The sequence below is a fragment of the Watersipora subatra genome, chromosome 11, assembly GCF_963576615.1.
Source record: "Watersipora subatra chromosome 11, tzWatSuba1.1, whole genome shotgun sequence".
NCBI lineage: Eukaryota > Metazoa > Bryozoa > Gymnolaemata > Cheilostomatida > Watersiporidae > Watersipora > Watersipora subatra.
In genome coordinates, this window is record NC_088718.1 from 23676216 (window position 1) to 23704146 (window position 27931).

At 35.7% G+C, this 27931-nt stretch overlaps 1 protein-coding gene across 2 annotated transcripts; it reads right to left on the reverse strand.

Annotated features, from left to right (window-relative positions):
- On the reverse strand, nucleotides 1-26652 carry LOC137408621 (TIP41-like protein). Of its 2 annotated transcripts, none has more exons than XM_068095211.1 (6): nucleotides 26482-26652; nucleotides 15108-15290; nucleotides 11024-11126; nucleotides 6349-6480; nucleotides 2632-2790; nucleotides 1-301 (listed from the first exon to the last, which is right to left on the reverse strand). In XM_068095211.1, the coding sequence occupies exons 1-6, from the start codon at nucleotides 26580-26582 to the stop codon at nucleotides 200-202; spliced, it is 780 nt and encodes a 259-aa protein (XP_067951312.1). In that variant the 5' UTR covers nucleotides 26583-26652; the 3' UTR covers nucleotides 1-199. The 2 variants fall into 2 exon arrangements, with proteins under 2 accessions (XP_067951312.1, XP_067951313.1); XM_068095212.1 differs by having other exon boundaries at nucleotides 15108-15259; nucleotides 26482-26516.
- Between the last annotated feature and the right edge of the window lie 1279 nt (nucleotides 26653-27931).

Genomic DNA, 27931 nt, shown 5'->3' on the forward strand with positions numbered 1-27931 from the left:
ATATATATATACAGCATTCGTATTCTTATCATGCAAAAGTCTTCATAAATCACAACTTCTATACATGCTGATTCATGTCTGAACTCCCACAGTTACAATTTCCAATAAATCTTTGTCTTCGTTTGTATATACACCAGCTTGACGTCAATAATGAATATAACCTCACTGAGTCACCTCTTGTCCAGCATAAGATTATTCATCAACTATCCAATGCAGGATACACAAGTTTTTCAGTGTGTCTTGAGGTAAGGGGCAGATAATCCACAATTCGGTTGCTGTCAGTTATATCTGTGACAGGTGCCTACAGCGAGATACAAACAATCGAGGAGGCAGTTCCGTTACCAGGTTGGCTTCATCTCATTTCAAACCATATTTAAAAGTTGGAATGGTGGACGCTGATTAGGAATCAATTTTTGTGCAAAAGCATTTTTACTACCCGTGCAACGACGGGCATTATGTGGTGTGCATTACAGGCAAATAGGTGTGTCCAGCTATAGTTATTAAACTCTTGGAATAAAAAGCGATGGATGTATTCCATCGCGTGCAAATCCATCGCTTCGCGATGGATTTGCACTCAAGGATATTGCACAAGGTTGCACAACCACAAGTTTCTAATGTGCATTTAACCACTGAGCTACACAGTCCTTAGGATACTATCGCTCTTATTATCTACCGTATTACCTTTTATCAATCGATACATTGCACCCACGGGTTACGATGCCCCTGTTATGAAATATTTTTCGTCTGGCTATGAAACATGAAGCTTTTTCGTCCTTGCCATGCTAGGGCAAATTTGTTTTTTACCATATGATATCAACAATCATTTCTCTTGAAATTAAAATGTGGCGATTTTTGTACTGATTACGATGGAATAACAGAAATGTTGATATGATATTTTGCCGCTATCTCACTCTCAGTTCAGTTTTATCCGTTATGGTAAAATGGATTCGCAAACAGATAGCTGATAATATTTTAGTTCAGTTTGAAGTTTACAAAAATACATTCTAAAACTTCTTTCAAGTATGTTTTAGTAAACTAAATTCATATAAGTTGAATTCAGCGTTTATGTTACGAGTCTGTCTCAAAGGTAAGGACTCTGATTCGCCTTATGATGCCAACACTGAAACGAACTAAAATCATATAATCGTATACCAAATAATTTTTCATTGTAATCATAGCAAAACTGACTATATTTGGCCATCACTTGCTAATTATTTTACATCTACATTTAAACACTTTCAAAGTTTTAGCTTTCCTCCTAATTTATTTCAAGAAAACCGTTCTTACATGATATGAAATTTACAAAGTTAGTTGTTTGAAGAAGTTTGAAAACCTTTCCAGTTGTTTTTATTTTTCCTCTTAACACATTTGAACTGCACAAAAAACACTTTTCTCATGATATGAAGTTTAAACGTTAGAATGGTAAATGTTGTATATGTTAAATAAAAATTAATTCTTTGTCCAAACGCTTTTTATTACCCAGACAACACCGGGAATTCACCTAGTACAAGTACATCAGTCAGTTAAAGTGCTGACTCATCTAAGTCATGTTGTGTCCTTCTGACTAAACAATTAGAAGAGGCATGAGCATCTGCTGTGATAAATTTGTTATTGTGGTAGAAACCAGCCAGATGAGCTGGCTAACAAGTAGCCAGCTGGCTAGGCCGTCATTAACCAGCTGCACGCAAACGACAAATGTCAGACTACAGTACGAGACTACAGTGTCAGACTACAGTACGAGACTATAGTGTGAGACTACAGTACGAGACTATAGTGTCAGACTACAGTAAGAGACTACAGTACGAGACTACAGTGTCAGACTACAGTACGAGACTACAGTGTCAGAGTACAGTACGAGACTACAGTGTCAGAGTACAGTACGAGACTACAGTGTCAGACTACAGTACGAGACTACAGTGTCAGACTACAGTACGAGACTACAGTGTCAGACTACAGTACGAGACTACAGTACGAGACTACAGTGTCAGACTACAGTACGAGACTACAGTGTGAGACTATAGTGTGAGACTACAGTGCGAGATTACAGTGTGAGACTACAGTGTGAGACTACAGTACGAGATTACAGTGTGAGACTACAGTGCAAGACTACAGTACGAGACTACAGTGTCAGACTACAGTACGAGACTACAGTGTCAGACCACAGTACGAGACTACAGTGTGAGACTATAGTGTGAGACTACGGTACGAGACTACAGTGTGAGACTACAGTACGAGACTACAGTGTGAGACTATAGTACGAGACTATGGTACGAGACTATGGTGCGAGACTACGGTACGAGATTACGGTGCGAGACTACGGTACGAGACTATAGTACGAGACTACAGTGCGAGACTACGGTACGAGACTACAGTGTGAGACTATAGTACGAGACTACAGTGTAAGACTATAGTACAAGACTACAGTGCGAGACTACGGTATGAGATTACTGTGCGAGATTACGGTACGAGACTACAGTACGAGACTACAGTACGAGACTACAGTGTGAGACTAGTGTTAACTAAGGATTATCGGCAACAAACTGATTGTAAATTTCACCAAGAACATATACATAGATAAAACAAGGAAAATTTACATTCTCAAACAAGTTATAGAAGGTAAAGGAAACTTACATTAATGGATGAGTATGCAGATTCTCGCACGCTGTACTCCCGTAGTATGTACTTCCTATCATAGATGCAATGGAGTCTCGTATCATGCACACGCACCAGAACATTGTCAACCCTGAGATAAAATCTGAGGAGTATAAAGTATCCGGAGTCCATTGCTCTCTGAAACATTGTAGGGTAACGTGACAGTCTCTGCAGACTATAATTACATCTATTGTATGGTAACATGACAGACTGAACTATAAGCACATCCATTGTATGGTAACATGACAGTCTCTGCAGACTATAACTAGAAATTCCCCTGTCATACAGCCTACTACCTGATAATGGAATAAGTGATAATGGAAAAAAGAAAGGGTAGTGCTGGTTGTTGAAAAAGTAGTTGTCAGCAGGAATTGACAGAGTATATAGTGTAAATGAGAGTTGTTCGAGATGATATAAAGTAAATTTGAGGGAGCACGACTTCAAAAAGGAATTTCTAGTAATCTAGGAATTTGACAGGGGAACTTGTTGGCACGTGTGACTGTTGTGTTTGAGCATTGTATGTAATGAAATGTTTCTCATTACATCCAGTACACGTGAGCTGTGATATGTTGTTGTCCAGTCTGCCTAGAAAGTTGTTGCGCAGTTCTTGAAAGTCAGGACAATCTAAAGATTGAAAATGAGGAATGTGATGAAGGGGGGGGGGCAGCATTGGGAGGAGCAATATTGTTTTGTGCGATATTTTTATGGTCAATGATGTCCATAAAATCATGATCATCATCTGGAAACAAAGGGGCTGCCAGTCCATGTCATTTACATCGCCTACAACAATTACTAAAGAATTCTCTGAATCTGATGAGTTGTTGTTATTAATTTGAGTAGCGTGTTGTTGAACATTAGCATTTGATGCTGCTGGTTGCTGTGAGGACCTTCTATTTATCCTCCTATTGAGCTATAATAATTGAGAGACACGTGGACGGCCAATGCGTCGACCACGACGTGGTGTTCTGGGAAGTTGTATGTCCATGGTAGTTGTCAAGTTGTTTTGAAATTAAATTCAAAAAAGTCAATTATGCAAAACAAAAGGTTGTAAAAAATTCACACCTAATCTACTACTATCTCAAACCTATGTTTTACAACAATAAAATGAATATTAATTAAAGCTGCAGGCCTAACCTACTGTAATGTATGTAATTTAACAACAGCAATAAGGAAATGTTTATTATATCTCTGAAATGCAATATTAGAAGTAAAATGGCAAGCTGCTGTGTAATACACACAGTTTGAAAGTTGGTTGTGTTGACTGTAGAACGGTTTTGACAGCGATCTAGCAGAAAGCACTGGAGTAAAATTAACAGCAAACAACAGCAACAATAACTAGCAAAAAACTGGAGCAAAATAAAAAAAATGTTTTTGTCATAAAGGGGCGTTGTAGTTCGGCCCTAGCTTGTACATAAGATGTAAAGAATTTTGGCTAACGTTTTAAATAATTTAATGAAACCTTCGGTAATTGGGAAAAAACATAAGACTGATAGACTGTGTACCACAATTTCGTACCTGTAAATCGGTCTACGCCTCAAACGGTGTACGTTTATTACAGAAACCTTCGGAAAAATAAATTCGAATAATTATTCTTATGATAATTTTATATAATCAAATAATTAAATATTTTTGGAAGCTATTAAAAACGGAAAAATATTAGAAACCTTCAGCAATTCGACAATGTTATAGACTGGTGAAATGCGCGCGGTTTTTTTTGTGTGAAATGCGCATGACTTAATCGTTCTATTCTCTGTCGCTCGGCGGTTTGTTTGCCGGTCTTAATTTTGATAAAAATGAGGCTTGTCAAGTTTTAATAACGATTTCAGGCCAAATTAATCTGTCTATTTGTGTATAATCCGATCAGATGAGTAAGTTTTAGGATATTGTCGACAATTTTCAAAGACCTGGTAACATATTTAAATAGGTTTATATGAGTTTTGTATCATTATTATACTTGAACGGCTCCATTGAAAAGTGGTTAAATTTGTTGATGAGATTTTGGTACAAGGGTTTGTGACGGTGTTGATGAATAATTTCATGAGTTGTGTGCACATGCATTTATCAAAAATCTCTCAAACAATCGCTCCGCTTGTGGGAAAATTATAGATCCTATTGGAAAAGCGCTGTTTCCTGTTACAATAAAATTTAGTCGGCTCGCTGAAAACATAGAAACCCAAACTGTTGTTGTTTGCGTATTTGCACTGAAGTTCCATCCATCTACATGTAGTACCGTCTAATCAATGATATACAGCCCTCCATGGGGGACTGTATATCATTGGTCTAATAGTTTCCTACTATATCCAATTCTACCATCCAACTAAACCTTTCCAGTATCCATGAATGTATATACTCCTGACCATAGGGCTCGTTAGCTATTGTTAGGCTATAGTTGCGCTGTAGTGTACTTTTAATTTTGTTATAGAGATGGAATAATAAATTTTGCTTTTTCACTCATCATTCCCACTTTCTTTCTCTTAAACTCAACCCTTTGCTTCTGAGTCCTTGGTTGGTTGCAGGGAAGGTGCGTTAGTTTATAATCATTGTCAACACAACACGTAGCATCTATGTAACAATGACAGCACAAGAAATCAGCGAGTCAAACAGGAAACTCACTCAATCGGAAATATCGACTTTCGAATAGGATCTATAATTTTCCATATCTATCAGTTGTGAAAGGTGATCAGTTGGCACAGTGGTTATATCTACCATGGTGAAAGTTGTGAGTTTTAATACTGCATAATGCTATCCCATCTCCTAACCTCCAACCATTGCGCCGGGTAGACACGCCTCCAACCATTGCGCCGGGTAGACACGCCTCCAACCATTGCGCCGGGTAGACACGCCTCCAACCATTGCACCGGGTAGACACGCCTCCAACCATTGCGCCGGGTAGACACGCCTCCAACCATTGCGCCGGGTAGACACGCCTCCAACCATTGCGCCGGGTAGACATGCCTCCAACCATTGCGCCGGGAAGACACGCCTACAACCATTGCGCCGGGTAGACACGCGAGTCAGCGAGTCAAACCAGAAACTCATTCAATCGGAAACATTGTTTTTCCAATAGGATCTATAATTTTCCCCGCTCGTGTTTGGTCATGGGATTACATCCATTGTATAGTAACATGACAACCTCTGTGTACTATAACCACATCCATTGTATGGTAACATGACAACCTCTGTGTACTATAACCACATCCATTGTATGGTAACATGACAGTCTCTATGAACTATAACCACATCCATGATGTATGGTAACATGACAACCTCTGTGTACTATAACCACATACATTGTACGGTAACATGACAACCTCTGTGTACTATAACCACATCCATTGTATGGTAACATGACAGTCTCTATGAACTATAACCACTCCCATGTTGTATGGTAACATGACAGTCTCTGCAGACTACTATAAGAGTTGATGAGGAGTAAACAACATCTATGATTGGCTAATAGACTTCACATATTGTCAGCTCAAAATTTTCAACTTCAAAAGCTAGAGCCTAAAGTTGGATTAGTGTGCTTCCGCTTGAAAGACTTGTGGACCTCTGCGACCACAGATTCAAAGTCTCCATCGCTCCTCGCATAAGTCGCATACAATCCGAGTTTGCATGTACCATAAATGTACCATTATACAAGTACCATACAAGTACCATAGAAGGAGAATCTTAAAAAAATAATATAAAACTTACCATCTTTAGACTGAGTATAGAAGCACCATTGTCTGCGAGCTCATCCTCAAATAGAACCAAGCTTGCAAAGAATAATATCTTTTCTTCAATCTTTAGCTTGGCATAATCTATGGTCTCACTCGTAGGTGTTACCTGTAATAATAACAACAGGATAAAGCCTCTCATTTTGTGAATTTGGGTAAACAAAATTACCCGATTTAAATTTAAGGTATCGTTTCGCCAAGTTCCAAAAACTAGCATTAGCAAAGAACTCCCAATTGAACAATTTTACGTATAAAGTACGTAGACTTGCATTCAAAATAAATGTGGCAGCAATAAATGCTTGAAACATCGAGGCATTTATTTGTGAGTTACAATATATAGAAGACCCTTATCCAGAAATATAATTGAAGCAAAGCCTGTGATACCAAAATCAGTGTGGGACCCAGAGGAAATATGACACACTGTCACCTAGTGATATATGATATGACACGCTATCACCTAGTGATATATGATATGACACACTGTCACCTAATGATATATGATATGACACACTGTCACCTAGTGATATGTGATATGACACACTGTCACCTAGTGATATATGATATGACACACTGTCACCTAGTGATATATGAAATGACACACTGTCACCTAGTGATATATTAAATGACACACTGTCACCTAGTGATATATGATATGACACACTGTCACCTAGTGATATATGAAATGACACACTGTCACCTAGTGATATATGATATGACACCCTATCACCTAGTGATAAATGATATGACAGACTGTCATTTAGTGATATATGATATGACACTCTATCACCTAGTAATATACGATATGACACACTATCACCTAGTGATATATGATATGACAAATTATCACCAATTGATATATGATATGACACACTGTCACCTAATGATGTATGATATAACACACTGTCACCTAAATTTAGGACGAGTTCACTTTTCATCTTCCTATACCCGGTTCAATGAAGTACACGTCAGATTATTTCCTGCAGTCTGTGTCAAGAAATCACTAAATTAAACTGGCCTATGTGATTTAGACAACATTATTCTAACAAAACATTTTTCACTGCGCCATATAAAACACCTCATGCTACATACTCGATCACTTTAACAAATGCAAGGAAAATTTAGTAAGAGTACAACATTAAAAACATGGGTAGGATATTTTAGTTGAGAATCTTGCACAAAATTTGGTGAATTTTCTAAGTTTTTTAAACATTCTCAAATTTTAGTGTTTCATTACACAACATCTTATCTATCTAAAACTTTTAAACAATTTCAAATCAGCCTTTTGGTCCATGAAATATTGACGATTTTGTGACATCTCAGTGGGATGCAAATGCATGCGACTAAAGTACAACATGATATTCATTACACACTAATGAATTTGGTAGCACAACATGATGTGACACCCATTGATTACTGACTTGCAGCAATATAGTTATAGACTGTTTTGGTGTTTTGTATACTTCATCTCTTTCAGCTTGTCTCTTCTCCTCAGTTATATCGTAATAATAAATATGGCATCACTGGCTTGACTTATGCTTCTTATTCTTTGCCAAGTTTGTGGTAAAATTTGCCTTCTTTCAATTTAGGTGGCATTTTTCTTAAAGGCCAATTTGAATGGCATACTTTAGTTGCACCAGCGGCGTATTATACAATGTACCCTGCATAGCTATTATAGTGCTTTATTCATAAACCGATCTAAGTAAAACATTGTTTAGTTGATTTATAGAAATTAATTATTATACGGAAATGCAGATTAGTAAACAAATTTTTATTATTAAAACTACCATCATTTAATCATTATTACATTAAAAGAGATTCAATTTAAATAAAATTCTACCAATATACAGATGCTGTAGTTAATAAAGCTATATATTTAATGAATATTTTTTTTAAAAGTTTAATAATTCCACCAACTAACAATTAGTATTTCCTTTTGTGACTGATTAAATTGTTGATAACTAATATTTGAAACACTAATAAGAAATATTTTATGGAATATGAACAATAAATATTTACTAACAGCAGTTCTGATCTGAGCCTAAGTGATATTTTAATGTGATGTCGTATTTATACTATTTATATAATAATAATATTTATACTAATTATTAATAATATAACGCATATTAATAATATTATGTCATATTTACAAATAATATAATAATTACTGATTATAAAATTAAAATAAATGGCAATTTAAAATAATATAACCAATCAATATAATAATACATTAAAAACATGAAATCTTGTTTAATATTATATTTAAAAAATACTATTCAATTTCATGTAAAAAATAAAAACAATTTAGGAATGATATATATTTATATTCATGTTGTTCAAAAGAAAATAAATTGGTGTCTTTTCAATGTCCGCTTTATCGTTATTTACTATCGTACTATTTACTATCGTACTATTTACTATCGTACTATTTACTATCGTACTATTTACTATCGTACTATTTACTATCGTACTATTTACTATCGTACTATTTACTATCGTACTATTTACTATCGTACTATTTACTATCGTACTATTTACCTATTATATCTATTATTATTTAGCAAGAGAATAACAAGTGACAATAATATCTTAAAAGCACATTAATCATTAGTGGAAAACAAGCACGTAGTTTACAGTATATTATATAAAAACTTTATTTTAAATTAAAATTCACTATCAGTAGGTAATTGTTCACCTCGCAAATCGTTAACGGAAATGTAGTTATACGGTAAAGAGTAACGACTGTGATGATCGTACCCGCTCATACATACCCTAATAACCACTGCTATATTTCAAAAGGCGTAAAGCCGGTTAATGTTATTGAAACGAACAGGGAGCAATTCACAACGATTGCTTCTACAAATTTGTGTACATTCTAATTTTAGATTAAGTATATATGTCGTTTTTCATTGTTGTTTATCAAAACTTTAATTTAGCAATGATAGTGTGATAATCATAATTGAATTAAAATGCCATATTACCGATGTAAATTCAAGACCAATTATTATTGTAAAAAATTTCTAAGTATTAAATTTTCTAGATTGTTAAGTGTTAAAGTTTGTCTAGAGGGAGTAGTGAGGTAATTATAACAATTTTTAAAAGCGAACCAGTTGCTATAGCGACAAACTTTAATAACCAGCATGACGCTGTTTTACAGATGTTAATGAGGGTAAAACTGGTGCTTGGAGATAAAAATGCTTATGTATACATATTTAAACTGTAACAAAAACTGTTTGATTTTAATTTGATAATATTTTAAAATTCATATTGTATTTTTGAAAAAAGAACATAAAAAAACAGAAAGGATAAAACAGAATGATACTCCTGGATGCACTATCCTTGCGGAGTCAATGACTAACAAAACATATATTTTAATATCATTTTCCAGTTAATAATCTTTATAATGTACAGTTTATGATCGAATAAAATGAGGAGATTATGAAAATAAAGAACTATGTTGTAAAATTACATGTTTAAGTATATTTTAAGTTAAATCTTAATAAGAGGTTTCATAGTGGTTCTGAGAAAATAAAATCTTACTCATATGCATGTTACATGCAGTCATAGTAGTGCTGCGTGCCACAGCTAATCACATGATTATAGTGCTGATATACTGGATATACTGATATACCCTTTGACATTGGAGGTATAAAACAACTCGCATTCCTATTCTCAAAATGTGCGAGTTGACAAAAAAAGCAATACCTAGATCAAAATTGTACGTGTGATCATATGACATGTAATCATACATGCATGCCTCGACCCACCTTTGATCTTGTTTTATTTGTGTGACAACCTTGTTCTAATAACAGGCGAGTTCTAATAACAGGCGAGTTCTAATAACAGGCGAGTTCTAATAACAGGCGAGTTCTAATAACAGGCGAGTTCTCATAACAGGCGAGTTCTCATAACAGGCGAGTTCTGATAACAGGCGAGTTCTAATAACAGGCGAGTTCTAATAACAGGCGAGTTCTAATAACAGGTGAGTTCTAATAACAGACGAGTTCTAATAACAGACGAGTTCTAATAAAAGGCGAGTTCTAATAACAGACGAGTTCTAATAACAGGCGAGTTCTAATAACAGGCGAGTTCTAATAACAGGCGAGTTCTAATAACAGGCGAGTTCTGATAATAGGCGAGTTCTCATAACAGGCGAGTTCTCATAACAGGCGAGTTCTGATAACAGGCGAGTTCTAATAACAGGCGAGTTCTAATAACAGGCGAGTTCTAATAACAGGCGAGTTCTCATAACAGGCGAGTTCTCATAACAGGCGAGTTCTGATAACAGGCGAGTTTTAATAACAGGCGAGTTCTAATAACAGGCGAGTTCTAATAACAGGTGAGTTCTAATAACAGACGAGTTCTAATAACAGACGAGTTCTAATAAAAGGCGAGTTCTAATAACAGACGAGTTCTAATAACAGGCGAGTTCTAATAACAGGCGAGTTAGTGCACAAGTTCAAAGAACAAACCGAAATATCATAAGAAAGATCATATCATATCGCAAACTAAACATTTTACACAAGACTTGTGTTGTCTCCGACTCTTTCTGAGTTTCCATAGTGCCTTCCTCTATGGCCATAAAACACTCACATTCTACAGTTGACTAAACCTCATAGCATGCAATGCTATTGATACCGTAATCAAATACATACAGTGAAAGCCTTTTCTCCATCTCGAAGTAACGTTCCTTTATAGCTGGTTGTGAAAGTCCAATCAAAAGGTTTAAATACCTCATGTACATGTTCACTGTCAGCCCTACATAGTAACATGCAAATAAAAATGATATACAGAGCTGTATTATCAGATACTAGCTAATGTAAACGTGATATATAGAGTTGTATTATCAACTACTAGCTAATATAAACATGATATATAGAGTTGTATTATCAGCTACTAGCTAATGTAAACATGATATATAGAGTTGTATTATTAACTACTAGCTAATGTAAACATGATATATAGAGTTGTATTATCAACTACTAGCTAATATAAACATGATATATAGAGTTGTATTATCAGTTATTAGCTAATATAAACATGATATATAGAGTTGTATTATCAGCTACTAGCTAATGTAAACATGATATATAGAGTTGTATTATTAACTACTAGCTAATGTAAACATGATATATAGAGTTGTATTATCAACTACTAGCTAATATAAACATGATATATAGAGTTGTATTATTAACTACTAGCTAATGTAAACATGATATATAGAGTTGTATTATTAACTACTAGCTAATGTAAACATGATATATAGAGTTGTATTATCAACTACTAGCTAATATAAACATGATATATAGAGTTGTATTATCAACTACTAGCTAATGTAAACATGATATACAGAGCTGTATTATCAGATACTAGCTAATATAAACATGATATATAGAGTTGTATTATCAACTACTAGCTAATATAAACATGATATATAGAGTGTTATTATCAGCTACTAGCTAATGTAAACATGATATATAGAGTTGTATTATCAGGTACTAGCTAATGTAAACATGATATATAGAGTTGTATTATCAGCTACTAGCTAATGTAAACATGATATATAGAGTTGTATTATCAGCTAATAGCTAATGTAAACATGATATACAGAGCTGTATTATCAGATACTAGCTAATATAAACATGATATATAGAGTTGTATTATCAACTACTAGCTAATGTAAACATGATATACAGAGCTGTATTATCAGATACTAGCTAATATAAACATGATATATAGAGTTGTATTATCAACTACTAGCTAATATAAACATGATATATAGAGTGTTATTATCAGCTACTAGCTAATGTAAACATGATATATAGAGTTGTATTATCAGGTACTAGCTAATGTAAACATGATATATAGAGTTGTATTATCAACTACTAGCTAATGTAAACATGATATATAGAGTTGTATTATCAGCTACTAGCTAATGTAAACATGATATACAGAGCTGTATTATCAGATACTAGCAAATGTAAACATGATATATAGAGTTGTATTATCAGCTACTAGCTAATGTAAACATGATATATAGAGTTGTATTATCAGCTACTAGCTAATATAAACATGATATATAGAGTGTTATTATCAGCTAATGGCTAATGTAAACATGATATATAGAGTTGTATTATCAGCTAATAGCTAATGTAAACATGATATATAGAGTTGTATTATCAGCTACTAGCTAATATAAACATGATATATAGAGTGTTATTATCAGCTAATAGCTAATGTAAACATGATATATAGAGTTGTATTATCAGCTACTAACTAATGTAAACATGATATATAGAGTTGTATTATCAGCTACTAGCTAATATAAACATGATATATAGAGTGTTATTATCAGCTAATAGCTAATGTAAACATGATATATAGAGTTGTATTATCAGCTACTAACTAATGTAAATATGATATATAGAGTTGTATTATCAGCTAATAGCTAATGTAAACATGATATATAGAGTTGTATTATCAGCTAATAGCTAATGTAAACATGATATATAGAGTTGTATTATCAGCTACTAGCTAATATAAACATGATATATATAGAGTGTTATTATCAGCTAATATCTAATGTAAACATGATATATAGAGTTGTTTTATCAGCTAATAGCTAATGTAAACATGATATATAGAGTTGTATTATCAGCTACTAGCTAATATAAACATGATATATAGAGTGTTATTATCAGCTAATAGCTAATGTAAACATGATATATAGAGTTGTATTATCAGCTACTAACTAATGTAAATATGATATATAGAGTTGTATTATCAGCTAATAGCTAATGTAAACATGATATATATAGTGTTATTATCAGCTAATAGCTAATGTAAACATGATATATAGAGTTGTATTATCAACTACTAGCTAATATAAACATGATATATAGAGTTGTATTATCAACTACTAGCTAATATAAACATGATATACAGAGTTGTATTATCAGCTACTAGCTAATGTAAATATGATATATAGAGTTGTATTATCAGCTACTAGCTAATGTAAATATGATATATCATAAACAGAATCTTGTCATCAGAATCTTGTTAGAGTCGTACCAAAGTCTGAAACACAAAGACAAATACTACAAGCAATGACATAAAGCATTAAAACAAATGCATTACATCATAGTATTTAAAAACTAAATGCAAAACCCAATTATACATAAGAACTCAATGAATGAAATAATCTTCAGTAAAGCGAGATTCACTGCTGCTTTACGTGAAGTGGAGGCCTGTAATAACAAAGGCTTGGAGATCAAGCGGATGCTAGAAACTTACACTAGATCGAGTTTGAATTCATTGAATTAATATATATTTTTATTATTTCTATGCATTAGTGTTAATCTTTGCTAGTTGTAGTACTGTTACTTAAAAAAACTGTTATAATTCGAAAAAAACATTTTGGACATATGTTGAGAATTGCTAAAATGTCTATTTGCAACAAAATTCACAGCACAATTATTTGATATGAAAAGATTCACCATGTCTTACTCTGCTGTGTTGTAGGTGCAAAATATGTGGAGATGTGATTGAAAGCTTTTAAAAACTCAAAAGCGAACAGGTAATCGCCATCCTTCACAAAACCGCTGTAGATCAGAATATCTTTCCAAAACGGCTCAAATAGGACGTAGATGAATGAGATGGCTTCTGTTTACACTTTTATGCAATTTCATTCGGTGAAATATTTTCGCAAATATACTTCCCGCATTCAATAAAACCATGTCTATTGTTCTTACGCGTCTATCTCATTGTCGTTGTAATGCTGTCACTTTTAGCAGTGATATCTTATAACCTACCATGAAAATTCATTTAATTTTTTAACCTTAGCTCAAAGGAGTACATGTCATTGTCTGATAATCATGACGAGCCAGTTGGTCACCTGTGATAATCGAAAAATGCTGCAGAAATTATTCGTGCTGTTTGGCAGGATGTGTGGGTCACATGATCAGATTTCGGCTAGACGATTAGACCAGGCTGGAACAAAACTGTAAAGTAGCGAGCATCTATATTTGATACAGGGTCTTCGGCAAAACCCGAAGTATTTGTCATAAACTAGTGCTACGAGAAGTTTTATATTGAGCCTTTTATTGGCCTTTTAATTCACGTGAGAACATCACGCGTCAAAACAATAACCAAATGAAATGACTTTGTCAGAGAAATAAACTGTTTCCGATCTACGGCGGTTTCGTGATGGAGGCGATTAACTGTTTGGTTTTGAGCTTTTAAGAGCTTGTAATCACATTCCCACATATTTTGCACCTACAACATAGCAGAGTAAGACATGGTGAATCTTTTGATACCAAATAACTGTAATGTGAATTTTATTGCATGTCAACCTTTAACACGTCGAAAAGATGAGTTCTCATTTTTACATCATATGTCAAGAAATTTGTGTGCATAAGTCATAGGTCATAGCTCATAGGTCAACACTTGACTGTGGGTGCAAAATTAGCCAAACTGGAAGTAGAAAGTGTAAATCCTAATAGAGCTTGTAGCGAGCTTGTAGCTCCCGTGTTCACCAAGATGAAGTGTGTGAACCATGCAAGTTTGTGTATTTTACAGAGCTCTCTTATGCACAAGTCTCAACACCACCCTATTACATACTATTTCAACAACAAAACAGTTTTCATGATTAATATAATTGAATACCGCAGAATGGCTTGTGTAACAACTCAAAAAAGCATTATAATTAATAAGAAATAGCAGCAAACAGTAGTAACTGACCGAGTAGACTTCCAAGCATCTGAGATAGCCACTTTCATATGGTCATGTTCTGCATCTACCAACTTGAGGGCATCTAATGCTGTAAATTCGAAGCCAAACCCTTCCTCGTGCGTGACCCTTAATGTATTTTTGTCAAAGGTCATCTCTGGAATCTGTGGTAGCGGAGAGAGAGTTTCTTCAAACCTAATGGCAACATAGGAGGCCACAGATTGTCTACCATCAATGTATTAAAGAGCGAATCCATTAGAAAGCATTTTATTACACATGTGAAAGGTCAAGTGTCAGTAATGTTTAAACTGCATCGACAACTATTTGATCATGTGAACATTATAATTCAAATAAATAACAAATTTTTTATTTATAAATGTTAGAAACAAGAAATCATCTCATGAAACCTGGTGATATGTATGTAATTCAATCATTTTTATTAGATTATGATTGATTCAGATGCATCCTACAAATTATTTGATAGAATATTCTGAATCTTGACAAGATTTTGAATCTAGTGGTGTATAACCTATGAATCTAGTGGTGTATAACCTATGAATCTATTGGTGTATAACCTATGAATCTAGTGGTGTATAACCTATGAATCTAGTGGTGTATAACCTATGAATCTAGTGGTGTATAACCTATGAATCTAGTGGTGTATAACCTATGAATCTAGTGGTGTATAACCTATGAATCTAGTGGTGTATAACCTATGAATCTAGTGGTGTATAACCTATGAATCTAGTGGTGTATAACCTATGAATCTAGTGGTGTATAACCTATGAATCTAGTGGTGTATAACCTATGAATCTAGTGGTGTATAACCTATGAATCTAGTGGTGTATAACCTATGAATCTAGTGGTGTATAACCTATGAATCTAGTGGTGTATAACCTATGAATCTAGTGGTGTATAACCTATGAACCTAGTGGTGTATAACCTATGAATCTAGTGGTGTATAACCTATGAATCTATTGGTGTATAACCTATGAATCTAGTGGTGTATAACCTATGAATCTAGTGGTGTATAACCTATGAATCTAGTGGTGTATAACCTATGAATCTAGTGGTGTATAACCTATGAATCTAGTGGTGTATAACCTATGAATCTAGTGGTGTATAACCTATGAATCTAGTGGTGTATAACCTATGAATCTAGTGGTGTATAACCTATGAATCTAGTGGTGTATAACCTATGAATCTAGTGGTGTATAACCTATGAATCTAGTGGTGTATAACCTATGAATCTAGTGGTGTATAACCTATGAATCTAGTGGTGTATAACCTATGAATCTAGTGGTGTATAACCTATGAATCTAGTGGTGTATAACCTATGAATCTAGTGGTGTATAACCTATGAATCTAGTGGTGTATAACCTATGAATCTAGTGGTGTATAACCTATGAATCTAGTGGTGTATAACCTATGAATCTAGTGGTGTATAACCTATGAATCTATTGGTGTATAACCTATGAATCTAGTGGTGTATAACCTATGAATCTAGTGGTGTATAACCTATGAATCTAGTGGTGTATAACCTATGAATCTAGTGGTGTATAACCTATGAATCTAGTGGTGTATAACCTATGAATCCATTGGTGTATAACCTATGTTCATTTATTGGTAGCAAAGACGGGAACAACAAATTATACATAATTTTGAAAACTTGTTCGATGAACAAAGGGGGGTCTTGTTTGTTGTGGACACCCCTTTACATCCCAATGCTAACTCATCTATTGAGGGAAGCTTACCGATGATCACTTGCCGGCAAAGAGATTTAAAAAACAATTTTAATCAGCGCAGTTGACACAAATATTGCATTTATAATAGTTGAGTTTATTTCCCCTATAACTAATACAGGTGAATGACATGCGGTAAAACCTCTATTTGAATGCCATAGTGCTTTATTTTTCAATTCTTCCCTATAGTGTCACTTTATTAGAAGTGACATTTGATTAGAGGGCGGTGTTGTATTTTTCGAATAACTATTCAGAATTTTAGGGATATAAATTTAACCCTTTTATGGGTGAAGCAAATGGCGCCTATATTTTGCGTTCTCTTGCGGGCAGAGCGACATTAACTCTTTTGAATGCAAGAAATCTGCTATAACTTACCTCCAACTCGTCATGGATTTCTAAATAAATACGAGCAGGAAGCTGAGAAATATCTCTACCGGTTGATATATATTGCTTTAAATTAACCACTGATGATCTTATAGCCTGTGTTGCAATTTGTTAGAGCTTTCAGCTTTTTATTTCATTTTAAATTTGACGGCATATTTTTATTTACTAACTATATTTAACAGATTGCATGAAAACTCATTGCACTTGTTGCTAGAGTTTGTAGCCAAAACGGGCTTGTTATGTGCATTAGAAGATGAGTTACGAGCATCGTAAGCAAAGTTAAGATGATCGCATGGATTTTTTCAAATATGCTATAAATCTGCAAATTTATAAGTTACATAATATTAATCTATCAAATGCTACACATATAGATTCAATAATATGTGACATAAATGAATCATATTCATAATACATGCAGAAACAAAAATTAACACTTTTGAAACACAATTGAAACTAAAATATTTGCATCGTTTGCTTGGCCAGCTGCGTTCTGATTGTTAGTTTCATTTGGACCTATTCCATATTCCTCTGGCTGTTCAACACCTTCTACAGTGTCTTCTAATCTCAACTCTTTTTCTGTCCAAATGAACTAGTCGATAGTGGCGTCCAAACAATTTTTTAGCAAAGCAAAACCTTAACGCATTGCCATTTGAAAATATACTTTTTACATAAATAGTGAAAAACCACACATAATCTTGCACATATATGCTAAACAAAAGTTTTAGCCTTAAACTAGTACTGTAGTACAGACTCCATCGTAATTGCTTAACCATTTTTCATATAGGCTCTGTCAAAGTATGAAGACCAAGTTAAACAAAGAACTACTATCAGCCTGATAGTTATAATTATTTCTATGACCTGCCTTCAATGTTTTAAAGAAACATCGTAAAACTTTGGAGTTAAAAAATAGACTTTGATACGAACTGCAACAACGAAAGAATTGTGTTTAATGTAACCGAGTCATTATTATCACGATTTTGTGGACACTTTTTGACTGATCACTTATGAATCTTTAAACTAATAATTAGTAATTGATTATTCAATATGCTTTTAATTTCTTCATCAAAATGTCTGTGAGTTGAGAACATGAAAGCTTCCTAGAAACATTCATTATCAGATACATGTAGGTATACTGTATACTGCAAGAATAATTTTTAATTTCTGTAACAAATATATAATAAATAATTCAAAACAAGAGCATGTGAAAATGTAAAAAGCTAGTAAATGTGTAATGGCTATTACAATCAACTTTGGAGTTATCATTCCTTTATTATTCAGTTCAAATATTTGCTGTTTGCTCTACACTTATGTTTTTGCGTTACTTGCGTTTTAGGAATGACGCACCGCCTGTGTGTCCGCTCTGGTCGGTAAATAAATAAATATGTTGTGCTCATGCAAATTACACCTAAAACTCAGAACAACACATGGTGGCAGCGGTAAAACTTTGTTATGACGGATTTTTGAGAGACATTAATATTTTCAGTGATATAACAGTCGATTGCAGAGGCAACCGGTCACACAATATGCCTCCGAAGGCAGCTATTCCTAACATACATCCACCATCGGAATTGGTTCTAGATGAGGATAAGGAAACTAATTTTAGAGACTTTAAGAGCCGTTGGCAATCCTATTTCATACTGTCTAAAATCTCAAATGAATCTGCAGAATATCAACAGGCTTTGTTAAAGTATACAGCTGGTGCTGAGGCCACTAAGATTGTTGAGTCATCAACCAAATAAGTTGAAGTTAAATCTTGTGACGCAATTCTAGAAGTCCTGGAACATTTTTGCATTGGTGAAACAAATATTATTCATGAAAGATATAAGTTTCACACTCGATCACAACTTTCAAGTGAAACTTTTGATTGTTTCTATTCTCAGCTATGCACCCTAGCCAATAAGTGTCAGTTTGATTATAAGCCAGCCGGTGCAGGCTCCCAACCTCCATTAAATGAAATGCTGAGAGACAGGATTGTACTGGGCATTAAGAAGATAGTTTAAGAAAGAAACTAATCTCCTTAGGCAATGCACTCACACTTGAGGTGGCTGTGAACACATGCAGAAGAGAGGAAACAACTTGGCCTGCAATGAAGTCTATGAGAACCACTAGCCACGCAGTAGATGCAGTATCGCAAAGATTTAGAAAATCGCCCTCTGCCCGTGGATAAAAATTGGTGATGAGTAAAGCCCCGTTTGGTAAAGGAAAAGCCGCAACACGATGCGGACGATATGGGCGTGGACCGCATTCAAGGGAACAGTGTCCAGCGAAAGATGCCAAATGTCAAAATTGCAGCAAAAGAGGGCATTTCCAGGTGCGTTGCCGAAGCCAAAGGGTAGAAGAGGTCAAGCAATATTCAGGAACGGAGGACTCTGAAAATGAAGATGGATTTCTGTTCACTGGCGAGCTAGTGATTGGTGAAATTAACGGATGGAAAGCTAACACTGAAGTAAACACACATTCGTGCGTATTCAAGCTCGATACTGGAGCAGACAGAACAGTGATCAGCGATGCGGAACCTTGGATAAAGCAGATTCCTCTCTCTCAGTGTTCTGAAAAGCTTTACAGACCAGGCAAGAAACCACTGGAAATAATTGGAACATTTCAAGCAAATATGGAATACCAAGGAAGAAGACACAGTGAGACTGCGTATGTCCTACAGAATCAACAGGTGTCACTGCTGATTCGGAAAGCTGGTTCCAACCTTGGGTTAATTACTTGCAACATTAAAGGAATTAAGCAAGTAGATAAGGAAATAATCAATGAGTATCCAGGCCTGTTTAAAGGCCTAGGCTTGCTGAAGAAATACACATATGAAATATCATTGAAGCCCGACATAAAGCCAGTACACATTTTCACACCGAGGTCTATTCCACACCCACTTACTAAAGCCTATTACCCTACTAAAGCCTTCGGAAGACGTGAGGATTTGCGTCGATCTAACAAGACTAAACAACACAGTGAAACGAGAAGTTCATCCAATGGCTACTGTAAAAGACAGTCTTAGCCAACTTGCTAGCAGCAAAATTTTCTCTAAACTCGACGCAAATAGTGGTTTTAGGCAGATTAACCTCAGTGAAAAATCTAGAAAACTAACCACATTCCTTTCCCCTTTGGACGCTACTGTTTTAATCCTTTACCATTTGGCATTTCTAGCGCCCCTGAATTTTTCTCTAGAGCTATGACCAGAGTACTATCTGCAATAAACAGAGTGATTTGCCACATGGATGATATCCTCATTCATGGCAAAGACGTTTCGAGCCATGACAAGGCACTCAAAGGAGTCTTGACTGCTCTGCAGAGCTAAGGGCTAACACTCAATTGCAAGAAGTGTGAGTTTAGAAAACGATCGGTAACCTTTCTTGGCCACATCATTGACAGCCAGGGTGTCAATCTCGATCCGGCCAAAACCCGTGCCATTCTTCGGTTTCCCAACCCACCAGATGAAACAGAATTAAGAAAAATTACCTACATGCTCACTCAGATGGCGAAGTTTGTGCCCACCTGGCTACACTGAACGCTCAAATGAGGGAGCTACTCAAAGAAAATCAGAATGGGTCTGGGGACTGGCTCAGGAAGACACTTTTAAAAAGATTGAGCAAATTCTAGTATCTGTGGAGATCATGGCCCACTACAATCCAAAGCTGGAGACTATTGTCGCCACTGCCGCCAGCAACTGTGGTATAGGAGCTACGCTGTTCCAGATCCAACTTCATGGCTCAAGGAGACCGGTGATGTATGCATCTCATTCTCTGACAGACACAGAAAAGATTATGCCATCATTGAAAAGAATGCATTAGCAACAGTCTGGGCAATGGAGAAATTTGACCAGTATGTGAGGGGATTACGGGCCACTATCAAGGTGGTGCATAATCCACTGGTGTCACTAATCACCATGATGGACCTGGACCGAGTGCCTGCGCGCATCCTTCCAATGCATTTGAGGATGATGCAGTACACAGTCCGGCGTTTAATCATGTACAAAGCACACGACATCATGTAGCTGACGCTCTGTCTCGGCACCAGTGGATGCTCCTGATAAAACTGACGATTGTTTCATCGATGAACTAGAGATAATGGCACACTACATCATTCCAACAAACCAGCAAATGATCTCTCTGAAAGAAGCACAAAAACAGGACGCAGTATGTCGAGAAGGAACTCGGCTTTGCATAGAAAGCTGGCCCGTTTACATGACTGATGCAAACCAAGCTTTCACCCTTACTGGGACGCACAAGCTCATCTGACAGTCAATGATGATTTGATGCTGTACAACAACAGAGTTGTGATTCCTATAGAACTGAGGTTGACGATGCTGGAGAAAATCCACCAAGCCCATCAAGGGATCGTTAAATGTCGAGCGAGAGCCAGCAAGGCATAATGGTGGCCGCACATGACTAAACAGATCGAGGTGATGGTTAAAAGGTGTGAGACGTGCAGGTTACAGGCCCCAGAGCAAATAGAACCACTCTGTCCATCTACATTGCCGGAACGCAGCTGATGAAGGGTGGGGGCAGACTTATTCCACTTCCAGAACAGAACTTTTCTGCTGGTTGTAGACTACTACAGCAGATGGATAGGGGTGAGAAAACTTTCTTCACCTGGCTCCCACACCATGATTGAAGCAATGAAGTCAACTTTCTCAGTGCATGGCATCTGCGAACTACTAGTGACATATTATGGACCACAATTTGCGTCAAAAGAATTTCATGACTTTGTATCTGAGTAAGGGTTCTGCCATGTGACAAGTTCTCCTGCCTACTCTAAGGCCAATGACAAAGCTGAAAGGGCAGTTGGCACCATAAAAAGGCTATGAAAAAAGACTGCCGACCCTTATCTGAGTCTGATGATCTACCAGGCCACTCCTCTTGAAAACGGTTATACGCCATCCTAGCTTCTGATGGGTCGACAAATCAAAACCACTTTACTCACTATGCCAGCTAATCTCCTACCTAACCAATCCAGACGCAAAGACAATACAATATTGACCTAGAAGAGCACCGACGTTAACGAGCTAGCCAAAACCATGATGGTAGACACCGAGCACGACTTCTGCCAGAACTTGATCCCAAATCGCGAGTCTTCATCCAAGATATGGCAACAGAAGCAGTTGTACTTAAAGATGTGGTTGTGTCAAGAAGGTCGATTTAATGAAATTCAGACCCATAAAAGGCTAAAACATCAGCTACACTTTGATGCCATTTTTGTCTTTGTAGACCAACCCTGTCCAGAGATATATGCGTTTGAATGAAGTCATCTTTTAAAAAGCTCACGTTCCAGCGGGTGCTTCTTCTGTGACGTCACTAGTGATACATCTGAAAAGAAACCATGATCGATAAATATAAGGTCGCTTCATTAGCCAATCATCAGCGCGAAATTTTTATATAGGTCGTAATAAATGTTATCACTCGTAAAACATGTTGTTTGTGATCTCAAATTTAAGGATTTTACTCTATTATTAAATCGCATGGAGATCGATATTTACTAAATTAATTAACATCGTTACTTTAATGAATTAATTGATCGACACGTTTTATTGACGAACAACAGTAAAAGTTACTGTAACGTTACTGCGAAGATGACTCCGAGTTTTCTGAGCAGCAGGTGATTAAAGTGCTACGGAGGGAGATAGGAGAATGGAGGTAAATTTATCAATTACTTTGAGCTTCCTATAGATACACTGTTGAGTTTACATTCAGATTATATTTCCCTGTTTGAGGCTAAAATGTAATTTCCTGTGCGTGCGAGATACGTATGTACAGTGAGTTCTTGACGGCTTCTTTTTAATCCATAGCATCTAGCAATACAATGGCTTAGATTGATGAATATACTAAAGGTAATATTTTAGTACTCATTAATACATGTACTAATTAATAAAATTATAACTTTTTGCTATCACCAATCATCATTTTATAATTTTTTTCCGGTTCACCTAGCTACATTTGCTTCAAATTTTCTGTGACAGTTTTATCTAGTAAATTAGATTTATGATTTGACTTTAGATGTTCACTTCTCATTTGTAGAAAGTGAAGAAAATCGATTGATGCAATGCAAATATTTAACTTCCAGAATCAAAGCTTCGAATCGTTGGCTTGGTGTACTTATGCCTTTGTTAAATATTTAATTGTTTTTAAAATTACACTCGCAATCTATCTAACTCCCAATTTGAAAGCTTTCAGTAGATACGCGTTAGAATGACATATCTATGAATGGCATATATTTATTGCATTTGTTTTACTGATTACAGGATGTTTATGTCATCCCACCCACCGAAGCAGCTTTGTCAGTGTGGAAACTGTCACAAATGGGAAAGAGAGACTTGAATGTGTGCTGCATAAACCATGATGTTTTGTTTGAGTTTGATGTAGTAGATGAATTTGTCTTATTGTATCAGCTAAAACTATGTGAGTGGCCCCGACTTGATGAATATTTTTAATAAAAGCTTTATGCCGAGATGAAAATTTTTTTGATTGTAAAAATTATATAATAAAATAATATTGTTGAAGATAATGCAAAACATGATTTGCAGAATATTGTAGTGAACTGGATGTGGATATGAAATGATATGGAAGGATATGAATATGGATGTCCGCAGAACTGGAGAACGTGAGTTCAAATCCAGTTTGCAGCAGATTTCTCATCCTTGAAACTCTATCCCTATGTATATTCTTTTCAAAGACGCAGCTTGCTTATTTTACTTACGGTAGTAATAAACTAGTTTTCAGTGTGGGCAATGATATACAGCCCCAGGATAGGCGACGGGCATAATGTGGGTGAGGCTTTTGGGAGGCTGTATATCATTAGTATGGGTAGCAACGGAACTGTGTCGATACAAAGACCTTATTCTACATAGTTTGCTTGACAGAATTACTGTAGACCGGTAGAATTGGTAGTCGGTATTCAAATGTTTACACAGCATTTGGAGAAAGTGACTAAGACAAATTTTTAATTTTCGTTATTTGAGGCCTTTGAAACATTCATAATAATGTATCTGTAGCTGATTTAAAATTTTATTCTAGCCAACATGAGCAAATACAATATAAAATATATGTCAATAGAGCCGCGTAGGACTAGACTTTTATCGCAAATAGCCGATGTGAATACGAGATATATTAACAAATATATCACGTGTGACATCATTTTGGGCAAGCCTGGGCATGTTTTTTGGCCTGAGCGCTTTTACTGCGGCCAGATTTTTTTCGATTTTAATCTTCAAATATCTTGGCAATGAGATCGCCTAACACAACAAACAACATATCAACTGATAGAGAAAAAAATACTTTCTTCTAAGATCAACTCAAATTTTACGCAACCACATCTTTAAAAAGACAGCTCCTCGTTCTTATAATGTTGAAGCCCCTACCGGTGTCGTTAGGCGTAACAGAAGTGCACTCATCAAACTAGAAGACCAGCCAAGGGGTGAGAGGAATGCGGCAGAGGGTACCAATCAGCATCAAATGACTAACTATGCCACTCCAACCTCTAATTCGACTGATATTCGTAGCGCAAAGGGCGCCGGTCAACATAGGATCAATCCAGCCAGCACAAATATTCAGATACCTGAGAGTATTGTCGCACATGGCACCGGTCAGCGTCAGACGACCACAGCCAGGCAACTATTCTAAGGTTCGGCATATAGCAGGCCGCAGAGGAAGATGCCCGGATTCCTGAAAAACAACTATAACCTGAGCCGATGGAGCTGTTCTGATTGACCAAACGCTATCGATGACTATTTGACAATCAATTTACAAAATAGAACGGAGAAACTGTTAACTCTAAATACTCGCATTACTAGGCCTATATGTTTTGTAGTCGATGTTTTTTTATGTTATGTAATACTTAGTTTTGAACATGAAGGGAGATGTTGTGTAATGGCTATTACATTTAACTTTGGAGTTATCATTCTTTTATTATTCAGTTCAACTATTTGCCATTTGCTCTATGCTTATGTTTTTGCAGTCCTTGCGTATTAGAAAAGACGCACCATATGTGTGCCCGCTCTGGTTGGTAAATAAATATTTTGTGCTCATGCAATTACACCTAAAACCACAGAACAACACAGTAAATGACAAGATAACTTAGCATTCAATCTTAGTTGAAAATCCGGAGAGCTTTGCTAAAGGTTACTGAATCATGTAGGTCTAGTGACTGACCTCACACACCTATCCCAATTTGGAGTTCCTTTACCTTCTGTAAAGCGTCAGTAACATGACAAGTCAAAGGCAAAAGAAGAGCAGCTAGTTTTATAGTGGGAACTTACAAACTACCATATTTTATAGATGGCCATGAGTGCTAGGAATCAACTTCAATCTAATTTTTTGTATACTACTTTATTAGGTTGTTAAACTTTATTATTATTATTATATTTTCCCACTTAGAACGCACAGCAGGTGCGTGAGGGGCGTGGGAACACGGTGTGTTACACTAATAAGTGGTTTCAAAATAAGATTTTTTTAAAATTATATTGTGTTTTTCTATTTATTTATTTATATATACATATATATATTTTTACATACATTTATTTTATTCTGTCCTAAGGATTCATCTTATCAGGATCTTAACTCTCTTAGTGTACGGGGCCAAAAGGACTGATAGAATACATTAGTTCTTATATATGGAGTATAGGTGTTTGATTTTTGGCGGGTATTGTATCCTATGTTTTCGCATTTGAATGGTGGTTCTATGCCCTCGGCAGCACATCTTACAAACAGTTTATGCCTACCCTCTCTTCTTCTCTCCTGTAAGGACTCAACACTTGTATCTTCTCGTAATTTTGTAAAACTTATCTGGCCCTTAATGTTAAAAATAAATCGTAGTGCTTTATTTTGCAACTTGCCACTGAATTTATAGCTATTAGCTACATCAGAATTTTAGCAGAACATCATTTGCTGCTTGAGCGGATAACAAATTGTTCACACAATGTTTGCAAAAAAGAGGGTTCCCAATTAGTTTTACAGCTTCTAATCTATATGCAATTAGCCATACAATTTTTTCTTAGCAGCCAATTTTCCAGCAAAATTTTTAAAAAAAGGAGACGTAATCAGAGCAAAGCGTAGATACTATGAAGTTAGGAAAGCTAAATAATAACAAAGACTGGTTAAACAGTTTTGGACAAATGATCACCTCAAAAAAGAAAATTCAAAAGATATTCGTACGTTCGTGAAGAATCTGCTCAATAATTTAAAAAGCTAACACCGCATGCCACCTAGTCTACCACAGTATTGCACGCTTTCATATCTCATAATCATGCGTGATCCACTTACTGTTTTCGTTCTGGCCCTTCAGATTTCAAAATGTGGCTTTCTGCTATCTCAAAGTTCCAAGACTTGTAAGCAAATTCATCTCTATTCACAAATGATGTCATTTCAAAAAGATTCTATGAAAGTTTTACTCATTGAATCTAGATTCGCAAAAGAGAGCTATCTCGTCGTAATAAGATTTGACACCTCATCTTGACATAGCTGACTTCCTTCATGCTTCCAAAACGCCTGTTCTGTACTCCCGGCTTTAGGCTATATTTATTACCCAAGCGCCTTGTCTTGGAGAGTTGTGCGACCAATAAAAGTATATGGGGGAACCACACTAGTTTCCAAACATCAGGCCGCGCCCACTATAAATTTTCTTTTGTAACGTTTGTAACGTTTTAATTTTGTTTGTAACGTAAAATGGAAACCACAGAAGTTTAACAAACAAAGATAACTCCCATTTGCATTTGATTGTTATAATTATTATATACCATTTGAAAGAGCACAAAACTCCCTACAAAATGATGGCAATAATTTTTAATTTAATACAAGATATGATAACTCTGTTAAAGCTCAAATAAAATAAAAGCAAAAATATCACCTAAATTGGCTTATATGTAACTACTATAAGCCTGGTACAGTTATTAATTATTTTTATAGTGTTGCTTTCAAAGTTTTATCAGGAAAACGAAATGCGTGGGAGTTGGATAACGAAGTAATTAATTGTTATTGATGTAACCAAGTATTAATGTGATTTTGTGGACACTTTTCTATTAATCCCTTGTTATTATGGGTTCGTAAAGATCAAAGAATGTCAAACTTGTTGTTGAATAGAGGTGGCATTCAATTGATGAGGCTCAGTATGTTTTTTAAGCCATCTCCTCAAGTAGCGGTTAAATGAAGGTGGCAATCAATTAAAGGTCATATGGAAATACAGATATGCGAGTCCAAGATATTTGGTTTATATAAGTTATAAGGTATTGTTGTGGAATGTGGTCCACTGGAAGCTGAGCATAGGGCTGAGTTAAGCCGAGCCAAGCTGTGTTCAGTCAGGCGTGTTAATGAGGTCGGAGTTCAGCCAAGCCAGAGCCATGCCGGGTCCAGCCAAGTAGAACAGAAGCGGAGCTTACTAGCTATATAAGCTCGAACATTTGTGTAGAAGAGCAGAGCTGTTCTGGGCCTGTTCATTGCCTGTTACTTGATTCTTTCTTGTACGCCTTGATGAACTAAGCAGAAATATATGTATTGTACTCATGCACGAGTCATGTACTAGTGGAGGAAAGTGAAGGTCACACAAACCTTTACACTGGTGGCAGCAGTGGGATTGGTAACGATCCCAAGAACTTCACCACAAGACTCGCATTTGGATCACTGGACTCTGGATAAACTGGGCTGCCTGAAAAACGGCAATACCGCTCCTACTGGAAGAACTTCCTACTGGAAGAAACCCAGAGAGAGCTGTGGAAAG